The sequence below is a fragment of the Haliotis cracherodii genome, unplaced genomic scaffold (assembly GCF_022045235.1).
Source record: "Haliotis cracherodii isolate W230 unplaced genomic scaffold, xgHalCrac1.p SCAF_12, whole genome shotgun sequence".
In the NCBI taxonomy this organism is placed as follows: Eukaryota; Metazoa; Mollusca; class Gastropoda; order Lepetellida; family Haliotidae; genus Haliotis; species Haliotis cracherodii.
In genome coordinates, this window is record NW_027266267.1 from 37,861,602 (window position 1) to 37,875,955 (window position 14,354).

General features: G+C 40.8%; 1 protein-coding gene across 1 annotated transcript; it reads left to right on the plus strand.

Moving 5' to 3' along the window:
• The first annotated feature begins 5,518 nt into the window (after positions 1-5,518).
• Positions 5,519-10,185, plus strand: LOC139457858 (uncharacterized). Its single transcript, XM_071239207.1, has 5 exons — positions 5,519-5,579; positions 7,048-7,117; positions 7,344-7,637; positions 8,433-8,717; positions 9,278-10,185. The coding sequence occupies exons 2-5, from the start codon at positions 7,051-7,053 to the stop codon at positions 10,183-10,185; spliced, it is 1,554 nt and encodes a 517-aa protein (XP_071095308.1). The 5' UTR covers positions 5,519-5,579; positions 7,048-7,050.
• The last annotated feature ends 4,169 nt before the right edge of the window (positions 10,186-14,354 follow it).

Genomic DNA, 14,354 nt, shown 5'->3' on the forward strand with positions numbered 1-14,354 from the left:
TAGGTATGTTTTATTAAAGCATACAGTCGGACACAGAATAATAATATGGTCGAAAACATCCCTTAAAAGGACTTTGTAAACTGTCTTGAATGAAAGTTGTTTTTCCACAACCTGTTTGCCTGTAGATGATAGCGCAGTGCAGTTCTTTAGGTAAAAGATTATTAACAGATCGCTTGCACGAATCTTCCATTTTGTATATTAAGTTGCGCGTCCATAATCACATGCAAATGTAAGTTTAATTTACCAGCCGCTTCCTGGAGTTTCTTTATCTGTATAGTAATGCCCTCACTAGCATTTTCTATTCTCCGCCCAATGCCGTGTAGTTGGTCATCGTCCGTGGTTTGCATGTCGAGCCATAGTGCATACTTCGTGGTAAGGAAGTCAGCAATCAACACCCCCCCGAGAGAAAGATCTTTCACGACCGTGTTAACTTCTGCGGTTAATTCTATAGAAGAGAGTATTTTATTTTCATCCCACTGTTGATATGCTCGCATACCTTGACTATATAGTAGATTAGGAACGCCCTCGATAGTCAATTCTACTTTTGTAATCTTGGGGTTTTAGAATTTCTCGGTATCTCTTGCAAATGCTTCAGAGGGGTCCTCGAACAACATTAAAATACCCTTCAACGATCTAGCGGGAACGTTTCGACTGATATTCCACGTCGTATCTCTTTTGTTTCTGGTGATCTTTCCGTGCCAGAGCACGCAATCATACAAAATGGCTAAACTTCCAGTATACTGGTTACTGATTACTCTGCTGTTGTCATTGAAAGTGAGTTTGTATTCTAACCTATCGCCTAGGGATGCTTGATAGAAGGGCATGTGACTATCTAGTAATTCAAAGTCGAGCAGAATATAGAATCGGTTGCCTAATGGATCAGCAACAGTATTATCACCACTATCAGCACCTACATGCAGTCTCAATTTGTTCTGATTACAAATACGTTGGTATTCAAAACTTCATTGCTGCTAATTTTAATCGTGATTTTCTTAACAATCGCACGACCTATGTTCTGAACGAGCTCTCTGCTAGCGTCGGTGGAATTCAAACTGATTGTAAATGATTGTCATGCAGTTCCTGGAACTAACACATCATGTGCGCCGAGATTAGGAAAGCGAACCAGAAGTGTTTGATTCTGATCAATGGTACTCGGGTTATTAGTTATAGTTACAGACTGACGAATTGCTTTGAACCCTAATGGATCCCGAAGTCTACATTGTGGGTTTAACTTGCGAAGACATTGTTATATTGAAATTATGTAACCTGATGTTTGATATAAAAATGGAAGATTTTAATCTAGATGACTTTGCTAATCCGAGTACCATGGAAGAGGGTACTGATGAATCCAGCTTTACTAATCTGAACGATGAACTTTTGCAATAACCCTTAATGATTATTACGATGCCTTTAAAGAAACTCATATAGGTCGTGACTATTCAAAGTTTACGATAGACAGTAAAGGAATATTGTGACTGCGTGGCTCTACGGATATTGATCTTATGAATTCTCGTACTCGTAAGCACCTAGCCTTGTCTACCATAGCCAGTAAACATGGCATCAACACTGTTCGTAATGAATTAGGTTTCGTAGACTACTCACAAGAAAAACTTTCTGCGAAACTTCTAAGGTTCATCGGGCCGTGTGTACTGAAATAGATAATTTGGAAGAAAGCTCAAAGCTGGCCTCGGACGGACTCGGAGAAATCTTGGATACATACTACGATAATTCCACGTTACAATTGCAAGTACCATCCTCAGAGTTCAGTATTAGGGAAATACGAGGTCTTGACAAGGCAATGCAAACAATGCGGGGAGAACTCATCAATAATATAGCAAAGCTATCCAAACTCGACAAGCATATAGCTTATGAGAAAATAAAACTTGAACAGGCAGGCAATATATTCAGTTGATGCTGTGTTGCAGAAAGATTGCGTAACTTAGAAGACGAAAGATCGGCCCGCATCGAAGCAACTTCGAGTAATAGAAAGGCACTTCGTTCACAAATAAGTCGAATTCGAGAAGCTATTGTTCAAGTCCTCAACGATGATACTACACTGGCCAATGAAAGTAAAACATTGTTCAGAAAACAGGGGATAACCATTGCCAGTATTTTAACCACATTGGGATTTATTATATCGACTTTGACTCTCATGTTATCCAGTGGCAGCGGACCACCAACACCGCCTAGTGATAAAGATGGTGTAAAAGAGTGGATAAAAAAGCATTAAAAAAAGCATTAGGAGAAGCACTGGGAAAGCTCGTTTAAAACCGCATCTGCACTTCCCGGTATAATAGGGAGTATTGTTTCCTGGCTCTTGAATTCATAAGAAAAGACCACAACTTGGCTTAGTCAAAATTTGTGGATACTGATCGTAGCAATTGCCAGGCTGTTGTACTTATCCGTTAAGAACCATTTAACCAAATCATGAGTAAACAAGCCGTGACTCCACCTTCTGATGCCAATGCAATTTATAGTGAGTGAGTATGGTTTTACGTCGCTTTTAGCAATATTCCAACTATATCACAGCGGGGAACACCAGAAATTGGGATTCACACATTGTACCCATGTCGTGATTCGAACCTGGGTCTTCGGCGTGACGAGCGAACGCTTCAACCACTGGGCTAGCCGACCGCCACTCCGATTTACAATGCTCGCCCAATGAGTATTCTAATTTCGAGCCGACCAGTCCTTGTTTAGCTCCTTAATGCCGAGCGCCAGGCAGGGTAACAACAAGCACCCTTTTGGTATGACGAACTCTGGCCCTTCCGCTCATCGGGCGGGCGCTCTACCACCAGACCACGGAGGCGGTCTACAATTTTATGATCTATGGAGATGTTCTTGACACTTTATTCCATATCAATATTCATCTCCTCCATCACACGTTCCACAGAAGTGATAAATAGTTCATATCTGTATCTCTTTCCTCCCACATTGAGCTCGCACGCCATATAACTAATAAACTAAGAACAAGTTTCAAATCGACTCTAACCCACACTGACCCACGCACTTCCTTTGAATATTTCATCACGATTTCAACAAGACTTTCGAGATGTTTATTCATCATCAGTTATTCTGAAAAGAAATAATCGATTTAATGTAATTGCTTCCCGAATGAATAAATTCATCTTTTTTAATCCATACAGTTTTTTGATAAACCAATATCATTTGCATGATAGAAGCTGTTTCCTCATAGAGTGGCGACGTACATGCGGCCCACTAATTGGAAGGACCAGCTTAACTTGGGTTCACGTACTCTTGCGTGTTAAGTACCATAACCACCGTTGTGATTTACTGTGACATTGATCAAGGTGAAACTTGACGGATCAGTCACAAAAAAAGATGTTTGATACAATTCCTTATTTTCACTTGTACCACATGTCCCCGTGTTATTTTTCAGGTGTACAAATAACATGGATTTGCATTCGGATTCGCTGAACTGTTTGCGAACACACGGTTCATGGCATAGTCAGAATCGTACAACCGACTCTGTTTTAATATATTTCTTGTGAAATGGAAAGGTTAAGTCGTTTCTATTGTTTTGAGGACTGTTGACTTTGGACTGTGGTCTGATGATATTCACAGTAATGATTTTGGGTAAACTATGATGTGTCAAAAGTTTCCACCAGGAAATGAAGACGCTAATGTTTTAGCTATAGTGAATCAGTCACATGTGGCGATCGAAAAATAATATTGAAAAAAATGCACTTGATACATTGATTGTGTGTAGATCTGTATTCATTTGTATTAACACTCAAAGATGGGTATACGTATTGTGACGGACCAGAACTGGGCCGGACTGATGCCTGTTTTGAAGCAGCGAAACTTTAACTCCAACATGACTACTCCCCCCCACCCTCACCCCCCAACACACCCCAACTCACCCACACACAAACACAGTATGCTGACTGAACAGTCCTTGTTTCATACCCTTAAATCCGAGTGCCGGATGAGGAAACACAAAGTACTCTCTTTTTACGTCTTTTTGAATGACGCTCTCATGTCCCGTCAAACCACATAAACTACGTTGGCGGTCTCGTTTTATAAGAACGAAAAAAGAAAGAACTATTCGTGAGCAATTTAACCCCCGTTGCAGTTTCTTCGAGGGCCTCGAGGGGAATGCTGGCAGTTGCTAATACCCCTCTATAATATTCCAGCATGGCGATCCAATCCTGGTTTCCCAACAACCGAAGCCTGATGGGGCAATATAGCGGATTTGGTGATGAGGCTCGGTGACGTGGTTCATTACGTGCCATCATGTCCCAAAGTCGTGGGGCGTTCCTCAAAATCTCAGTCACTGGTTTGTCTGATCCTGACTCAACTATTTGAAAATATTGGTAAGTGCAGAGCTAAACAACAAAGGGAAATCCAACTGTAATGTTAGTTAGTTGGTATTGTAATGTACAGGGGCTGGGCCTTCGTTGGAAATGGGTTGGCTCCTCATGTTGAACGCCCATGTTCGTTTTACCACATGGGTAAAATGTGTGAAGCTCCTCTGGTTTCCCCCGCCGTAATAATGCTTGCATGTTGCTAAAGGTGTGGTTTATTGTATACAATGGAACAAATATATGTCAGATATACTTCATTGGTATTGTGCGTTATAAAAAGGGGGCGGTTGGGTAACCTGGTGGTTTAAATCGTTTTCTCCTCACGCCGAAGGCCTGGGTTCGACTGACTACATGGATACAATTTGTGAAGCCCAGATTTGGTGTCCCCGCCGTGATATTGCAGAAATGCTCCTTAATTCGACGTAGCACTCATTCGCTCGCTCGCTCGTTACCCCCACACAGATTTCTCACTCACTCACTCACTCACTCACTCACTCACTCACTCACTCACTCACTCACTCACTCACTCACGGGTATGGTGCTGACAAACCTAGAAACATAATGTTAAAATATAATGTCGCAACGTTTATATATTCACAAGTTAGTCATTTAAACAACAAATTTCATCAAACATAGTTGGGCATAACAATATGGGCAATAACCATCTGGTGTTTGTTTGTAACATATGGGTTTTATTTTGTGAGGAATAGATATGTTGTAAAGATACAAGTCCAGCACATGTGTTGAGCGCCATCGTCTTCATAGGGACACACCATTCGTCATCACTCGCCACTTTCCGTATACCCGGTTGCGCTTCGGCTCTACCCAGTCGCAAAATGGCCACGAGAGGTTCACGAGTCGCTATTCGCTTGTCCCGGAACAACAAGAGTCGGTCACGAATGAGAGACACACTAAGGGCCACGTGATCATAACAGCTTACCCTAGATGAAGCCCAGATCCTCTTTATTTCCTTGTTTCGACCTCGAAACAAGGACATATAATGATCATAAATTACGCTCCTTCTCAATAGACCAAGTGGAAACTGATCCACCACACACAGGGAAAGGACATTGTGAGTAATTGTTCATCAGTTGTATCATCCTTTCAATGCAACTCAAGTTATGGATTTCGCTCACTTTCCTGCGAAAACCTGGTATTATCACTAATTGACAGTGATTCGGTGCCGCACAATGGAATATCTCTAAATTACCATCTCAGTGAATTAAAGCAATTTGTAGTTTACACCCTGGGGTAAGTTTGTGAATTTTGTTTCCTTGTAACACACTGAAAATGTCTCTTGTTAAATATGTTAAGAATATCATTCTCGTATTTATTCTCTCGTCATCTTGTAGGGTGAATGTCGTGAACATCAATTGCAAAGTTCTAAGCCATTTTACTATTTTGACTATTTTATGAGCATGTGTCTATCACTCTCCATCTTTTCAGGAAACCCAAGCATCGACACTATTTAATAGTGATTCACAAATACATGCTTTCAGTATATATTTGACTAAGAAATGTTTCACTAGATATTTCTTAAAAGTATAAGTGGGTTTTATTGCTTTTATGCAATGCTGCTATTTTTTTTAAAAATGAACATTCCAAACAGTTTTCGGAATACATGATGTGATTCAGTACTTTACTACTAAAATACCATTTCAATAAATTAATGCAATCTCTTCGATTTCCAAAATATAATGGGTTTTTCTTTCTTTTATGCAATGCTGCTATTTTTTAAATGAACTTTTTAAACAGTTTTCGGCATATATGATGTGATTCAGTGCTTTACTACAAAAATACCATTTCAATAAATTAATGCAATCTCTTAGGCTTGTTTCGCAGTAACACACTAGAATTAGAATTTTTAGATATGTTAAGAATCACATTGTATTTATTCTCTATTCATCATTAAAGATTAAAGGATACTTCAATTGTGAATAAAAACAGATTTTTTTCCGTAACCAAAAGAAACAACTGTCCAAAGTCCATTGTGCGATTCCGACTCTATCATAAGCACGTGTCTATAAATCTCTAGCAAATAGTTACGATGCAAGGTGTTTGCAAAACGGCGAGCGTATCCTGCCCCAACGGTTCCACCCGTCACAAAGAAATGGAAGTCAATTGTTCGCCGGGAAAAAAACCACGGGGACATATGGCACAAGTATAATTGGGAATTGCATCCGACATCAACAGGTTTTCACTGACAGCACTACTGAGGCATTGGATGATATAAACCTGTTTAAACACCAGTAAACATTGCTTAATCATTTATGAAAGTGTTTCAGACATTAACTTGCAATAGCTCACTCACGCTGCATGATTTTCCCGAATATTTCGTACATAAATCAATCAACGTCTGAAGACATTTTACGTTTTGACTCTATGACCCTAAGTTCTAAGTGACCGAATTGAACATAATTTAAGTTTTTTTCGGTGATGCAGACTACTCTTGTGGGAGAACCCAATTGAAGCAGGTCGGAACCCTATATATGGTAACGAACCAAGAAATGTGATTCAGGAAACGTTTCATTTGTCATTGTTATGATAGTGGTGTCAAAATTGTTTCAGGGAAAGATCGTTTGTCTGTTGAAGACTGCACACTGGTATGGAGACATATATCCCGTTCCACAATAAATGTGTGCTTAAGAAGGGTGGAAATTAGATATTTACAGGAGACACATTAATTCGATCTCATACAGTTTCTGTTTGTGTTCCGCAGACGATGGTTCCCCTCACGCAGATTTCTGAATGGACGCTACTTCTTCTGATGATGATTTATGAATCTGTCGGTAAGTTATTTTGGTGATATGTCTACACACATAGCATTGTACTGATTCAGCTAGTATGTGATATCTGTGTTATGTCCATACACCAAATCATATACTGATTCATAGATCAATGTTAATTTATCAGTATCAATCAAATCAATACTAATGTATTATGTTACACAATTACAATTAGTACAACTAATAATGAACATACACATCTTTATGAAGATCATATTTACGCCAAAAGGTTCGCCAGAACTGATCTGTCCGGATGTCGGTTATCTTGGTTCTCCTTCTCATCTGATGTGCATCTCAACAAGTAATATAACTTCCCATGGCTATGTGACATCGCAAGGTGAAGTTGCCGCCATCTGCAATGTATCAAACTCATCATGTACAACAATGGGCAACTACATGGCGTCTACCATCAACCTGACACACAGTAGCCTCACCATACCTGCAGTACAGCAAGCACATGCTGGCCAATGGACATGTACTATCCTACCTTCGTCTCCACTCTCCTGCAACTTTACTGTTGTGAGTAAGTAACCCAAGATAAGATACATGATTGAAAAGCCAACACTCGCAACTATAGACCCTATCCCATCACTCAGTGTGGATGTATGCTGTTCCACAATGGCGAACACTATCCCGTAACATGTTGGTGGTACATGTTAAAAATTGCAAAATGAATTTTATTCACATAGGCGTATTGCAAGGGAATCTCAGCAGTTAATACTGTATTTATTATCAACATTATAAGTATTAATAACAACAGTTTATTTTGTACTTAGACACACGCGAACTAGTACAGAAAGAACCGTTATATTTTCCAAGCCATTGTGACATTTACAAGACGTGTCAGTAGCCAACAATATGTTTGATGCGATTCCATGTTTTCACAGTGTTTGTACAGGAGAACAATTGCCGTGCCTTTGTATGTATTTGTGACGGGTGTTACCGGGGAGGGCACACTTACATTTTTGCGAACACCTGGCACCCTTATTGTTTGACATAGTCGGAACATAGTCTGAACCGTGCAATAGACAAGCTTTAAGGTTTCTTATGATCATGGAAAGAGATTTACCAACTTGCCTCAACATCATATTGTCATGCCACTAAATGAAGGAGTACTATCAAGTGGGGACATAGTTGACAAGATGTCATATATACTTTATACTGAGAATTCCATTGTACTTGATATTTTTGTGCTTATGATATATATTGAAACTATTCTTGTCAATGATGAAAGGAAAACATCTCACGTTGAAGTCCTTTCGGCTGAATGTCGTATCTAACTTGTAAAGACTACCTGTAATGCGACTTTGTGTTTCAGAACTCCCGACCTGCTTCATAACAAGCGATGTAAACATCACGACGCTCGACGTTGGCGAGGAGCTGTCCCTGGCAGTACACATCCAGGGGTATTACTGTTCTGAGCTGGTTCAGCTGAACGTATCCACGGGAAGAACTTATCACGAATACCCAAATGAAACAGTCACTGATATAACAGATAAAACAGTTTACATCAAAATCAACAAGACCAGCTCCAACTTCAAGGCGGAACTGGTCTTCACCTGCGGTGGCCATAGCTCGACTCTACCTTGTAATGTAACCAACGGTGAGTACAAGGGGAAAGAGGCAGTACTAGTATTCATATGTTTAAAGCATATTTCTCAACATAAACAACGCATGTTCGGTTTCAAGTAAAGTGACTTCAATGTATGAAAAAAACATTGAAATAAACCCATGTGTGCACACTGTGTAAATCTGGGTTGTGGAGTTTGCCAAGCGTTTCCCTTTTTGTAAGTATTAACGTGAATACCGATGTGCACATGGCACAACGCACGTGGCCTGTTGTTGTTAGTTTTGGTAACACAAACGCGAACCAAATCATAAGTCAGGGAAATCCCTATTTCCTCATAGTTAACATAACTCCTTCAGGAGGAAAGTATGATCAATGACAGGTCTTTGTGAAGCATGTTCATTTGCAGATTTGTGATAATAACTGAAACACAATTGCATGATCTATGAATACCTGCATTAAAAGAGTCAATTGTAATGGCGCTCATCGGGTCCACAGAGCACCACATCTCAACAGAAAAGGCTACTGATACATCAGCGACAAGTTGCATCTTAATGGGTATTGACATACGTTGTATATATAATATTTATTTACAGGGACGCCGTCAAGCACACCTGACAAAAATATAACACCAGGGACGCCAAACGCCGTGGTCATCATTGGAGTAGCTGTCACCGTCGTCATCACCATCATCATCATCGTCGCTCATGTCTGCTTCAAAAGGAGGACCATACAGCAGAAGGTACCACCAGTGTTGGAATGCCCCGACCCGCCGCACATGGAGTTAAGGGAACCCCTTCATAACACGTACGCCAGCGTAGAGGACCTCGGTGCACAGGGGTCAGGATCCAAGAAGGACACTTCACCAACTTGTACAGAAGCGTATGCAGACACAGGGAACTATGCAGCCGTTAGCGACACCAGTGTCCTAGACACTAAAACAAGGAAAGATGACCTGTCTGCATCAATGGACGCTGGGGGATATTCATGTGTTGCTGACAGACGTGTTGCGGAAAAAGGCGCACCGGGAGATGTCACAGTTAAACCTTTAGACACGGGCTACTATGAAACTGTTGAGGACCAAAGTGCAGCATCACCTAGTATAATGCAAGGAGACCTACCTCTTCCAATTGACGCTGCAGGATATTTAACTGTTGCTGACGGACAAGCAGCAGAAACTAGCCAAAGGAGAGAAGACACAGCTAAACATTTAGACACGGGCTACTATGAAACAGTTGAGGACCAAAGTAATGCAGAACCTAGTCGCCGACAAGGAGACCTAGCTGCCCTAACTGCTGCTGTGGGGTATTCAACAGTTGACGATTTCAAACCATGCCCCGGTGCCGCGTCATTCAGTCACACGGGGAGGCTTGAAAGTGTCCCGAAACAGATAGAAGGACAGAAAACCAACAGACCTCCCTGTGAACTTTATGCAACTGTTAACAAGAAGAGGGGCACACCTAGGTTGGCCAATGCTGATGCAACTACCACCAGTGTAATGTGAAATATACGGAAAGGGTGATGATTTCCATAACTTTGGGTCATCATTAAGACGCAATTTAATAATGGCTAACCTGTCCATGAAATTGATTGTTGGAAAAAGTAACGTAGGTAGTGTATATAACAGTCAGACGTAATGAACATGAAAATATGTGTTATGTAAATATACGTATCTATACAAGTACCGTATCTTACCTGTAATAGTTACTGAGTAAGGTTTAACGCCGAGTTTAACAATATTCCAGTCATTCCATAGCGTGTCAGCTTAATGTGGTAGGAAAGCCCGAATTGATGTAGGAACGTTTACCACTTTTGGTGATGCCAAACCTAGAAACAAAATTGGAGCGAACTCAGGAGTGCCCAAGTGCGCAATTTTACACTGTGTATAGAAGCGCCTAGACGTCTGGGCCACCCGTGCCCCCACCTGTCATAGTGGTATGTTTTCGGTTGATCTATATTCCTAGCATCTGTATATACCCTGTAATTATACCTACTTGGACGTTTTATATTTGTTTATTTTCCTTTATCTTTCTTGAATGAAGTGTGGCCTTATAATAAAAATTATACATGTACAATTCCCTTTGGGTTTTATGTGTCAGAAACGATCCCCAGCTCCCTGCTTGTAGTAAGAGGCGACCAAATGGTGGTCAAGCTAGGCAACGTTCATTTATTGCTTGTCATTGTAACGATGTGGATCGTTACTCACAATATCAATCTGATTCAGGTGTACTCTGTATCTAAAGGCCGTCGTTATAGAGATTGAATATTGTTGAGTGCTGCTTTTAACAACAAACACATTTATATATAATTTGCATATAAATATCTTCATAAATATTACATTTTATCCTTCACGTTTATCTTCTTTCTAAATATTAACAACACATGCATTTTCGGTGGTATGATGAAAGTGTGTGATTCTTGAAAGGTCATTTTGGCCAAATACTGGTTCAAGTGATATATGAAGCAGATCTTTATTAGAAAGTTACTCGTTGCGCAGTGTGTTGGGGTGATGGGGTGGCCAAGTGATCAAAGCTTTCGCTCGTCATTCCGAAGATCCGGGTTCGATTCCCTGCATGTGTACAATGTGTGAAATCTATTTCTGGTGTCCCCCGCTGTGAAATTGCTGGAATTTTGGTAAAAGCGGCGTAAAACCTGACACCCTCACTGTGAATCACTTATGGACATTATACGTTTTCCTACACATTTTAGCGCTAGTGCAAAACCGTTACATCACGGACATTTATATATTCATGCCAGCCAACAGAGTAAACCCAATATCATGGAGTTCAAACAGGAAAAAACGACATGTGAAACCACATGCAATGAATATGTACACATTAATGGTCTTTATTTGAATGTTAAGTTCGTATAAAGTTTTAAACGAAGACAGCTCACGTGGTGGAGTTTCTGTAACGTCTGATACAGCCACCAGATGACAGAGCAACGTACCCTATCGTGCTTTTATCAGTTTCATGTGTTAATATTAAATTTGACACACTTTGTAACTTGTGGAGAGCAGTGTTTTTCATCTTGTCTTTGAAGAGCTTTACCTATTTTATCTTTAGCGCTATACATTGCGTTCAAGACAGCCGCGAAATACACACACCAAGTTCCGCATATCTGGATAAAAATAGTTATAAATAAAGTAAATGATGTGACCAAATGGAAAATTCGACACAAGCGGGGAATCGTCATACCCGAGTTCAAAACAAAGGAGTTCAAATGTATGTTCAAATGGAACAAAATAGCATGAACTTAATATCATATCAACCAGTGAAATCTTAGTGAAAATGTAAATGTTCATTTATTTGTAATCTACAACAGCCATGATATGGTTGATTAAAAAACAATTATGCATACAATATTTCTTTAATTCTTCAGTATTTTATGAATGAAAAAAAGGAACAACGTTAACATACCCATGCTTGACTTCAGAGTCGACGAACGGGATGGGGGTGTTCAGGATAATGGATTTGGCAGATGCATGTCATCGTATACTTTTTCCGTAGGTCGAGGATGATGGTGACAATAACTGAATGGCCTTGTTCTGGGTCGATTGTTTACAGACTGCCGTCATTATTATTATTATTATTATTATTATTATCAACAGTTACATACCGCAGGTATCCAGTTGCTAGTTTCTGCTCAAATGCGGTTTTATGTGTTCCCCAGTGGAACCGTTTGCATTTCAGTAATCATTCTCAACTCCCTGGGGAGTATACAAACAAATTAAAGTTGCCTACAGGCGCAAGAAGGTTTTTACATCCACCTCACATATCGGGTACCCATTCCCTGCTGGGTGAGCAGAGGAACATTTGAACCAAGGTTTGACACTTGTGTTTCGGGTGTATGTACGTATTCGTTTTTCCATCATCTGGTCACCAGCCATCGGACGAGTGGGTTCTTTTGAGCGCAGAGGGTGAATGTACTGTACACTAGGGGTAGTGGCAACGCTGTAAAGACCTGTAAACATTGTTGATCCCAAGGCTGAATAACAACCCATTCACTTGTGGGATGCGATATCAGCATCTGGCTCCTGCTTGCCTGTCCATTTGGTCATCTTCCCACTCCATAGCTGGAATATTGCTGAAAGCGGCGTCACGCAACAAACCCCCATCAAACGAAGGCATTCAATAAAAGTTAGGTTATCTCCACCAGTTGATATATTCCGTGCTCTAGATGCAGACAAGCCGAAGACACTAGTTTCAATTCTCCAGATGGGTACAAAGTGCAAAGCCCATTTCTAGTCATGCTACTGCTGGTATGTTGTTATAAGCGGTGTAAACTCTGTCTCACACAAAACTAGACAAATCTAGAAACATAACGAATCGGGATTCGAACCCACAATCATAGGTTTCTGGCGTGCCCAAGGGACGCAACTCTGAAGAGCGAATCCGGCGCACCCCGGCTGGATCGGGTGATCCGACTGTGATTTAGTTGATTGCGCGTCATCGTACCTTGACTGCTTGGAGCGTAACTCGCAGTATTAATCTCGTCTAGTTCTCTTTAGGTCTGCCATCATTTCGCTGGACTAATTCAAGCAACAAACAAATAAACAAAACGACGTGAAACAGATTGGACAACCGGAATGAAAACAGTTCTGATTAACATATTTGATTTTTTAAAATATGCGACACGGTCAGGGTCTCGTCTGAAATGAGTTGACTTGCAAAAATCATCAACTTAAACACGGTGTTAAAGATTACACTATTCATCGCACTTCAAAATCACCATAGACACAGAATTGCTGTTGTAGATTTTGGTGATATCGTTAATAATAAATTAGACTTGTAACGTGTGTGAATAATTAAGTAATTAAAGCAATAATTGAATTATATGTTTTGTCTCTTTTTAACACAAAGCTGTGTCAAGTCGTGGTACATGTGAAAATTTGTTTGTTTGTTTGTAGTTTACCGCCTCACTCATCGATGTTCCAGCTATATGACATACAAATGGGATGCGATGACATGCATCAAGCAAGTCAGCGAGCCGGACCACCCGATCCATACCATACCTGCAGAACAACACCTGTCATCCACCAGACACACAGCAGTCTCACCCTACCTGCAGTAACATATCGACCATCATCCAGACACGCAGTAGCATCACCATATCTACAATACAACACCTGCCATCAACCAGACACACAGTACCATCACCATACCTGCAGTTCAACATCTACCATCAACCCGACAGACAGTGGCCTCACCATACCTGCAGTACAACACCTGCCATCCACCGAACAGACAGCAGTCTCACCACACCCGCAGTACAACATCTACCATAATCCAGACACACAGCATTCTCCCCATACCTGCAGTACAACACCTGTCATCCACCAGACACACAGCAGTCTCACCATACCTGCAGTACAACATCTACCACCAATGAGACACACAACAATATCACTGTACCTGCTTTACAACATCTACCATCAACCAAAAAAATAGTTAAAAATGTAAATCCACGTTGCGCTTGAAACATTGATTGTGTATTAACACACAAAGACGGGTATACGTATTGTGACGGACCAGAACTGGGCCGGACAGATGCCGGTTTTGTAGCAACGAAACTCTGACTCCAAGATGACACTACTCCCCTCCCCCTACTACCCCCCCCCCCCCCCCCCCCCCCCACACACACACACACATACACACACACACAACACACACT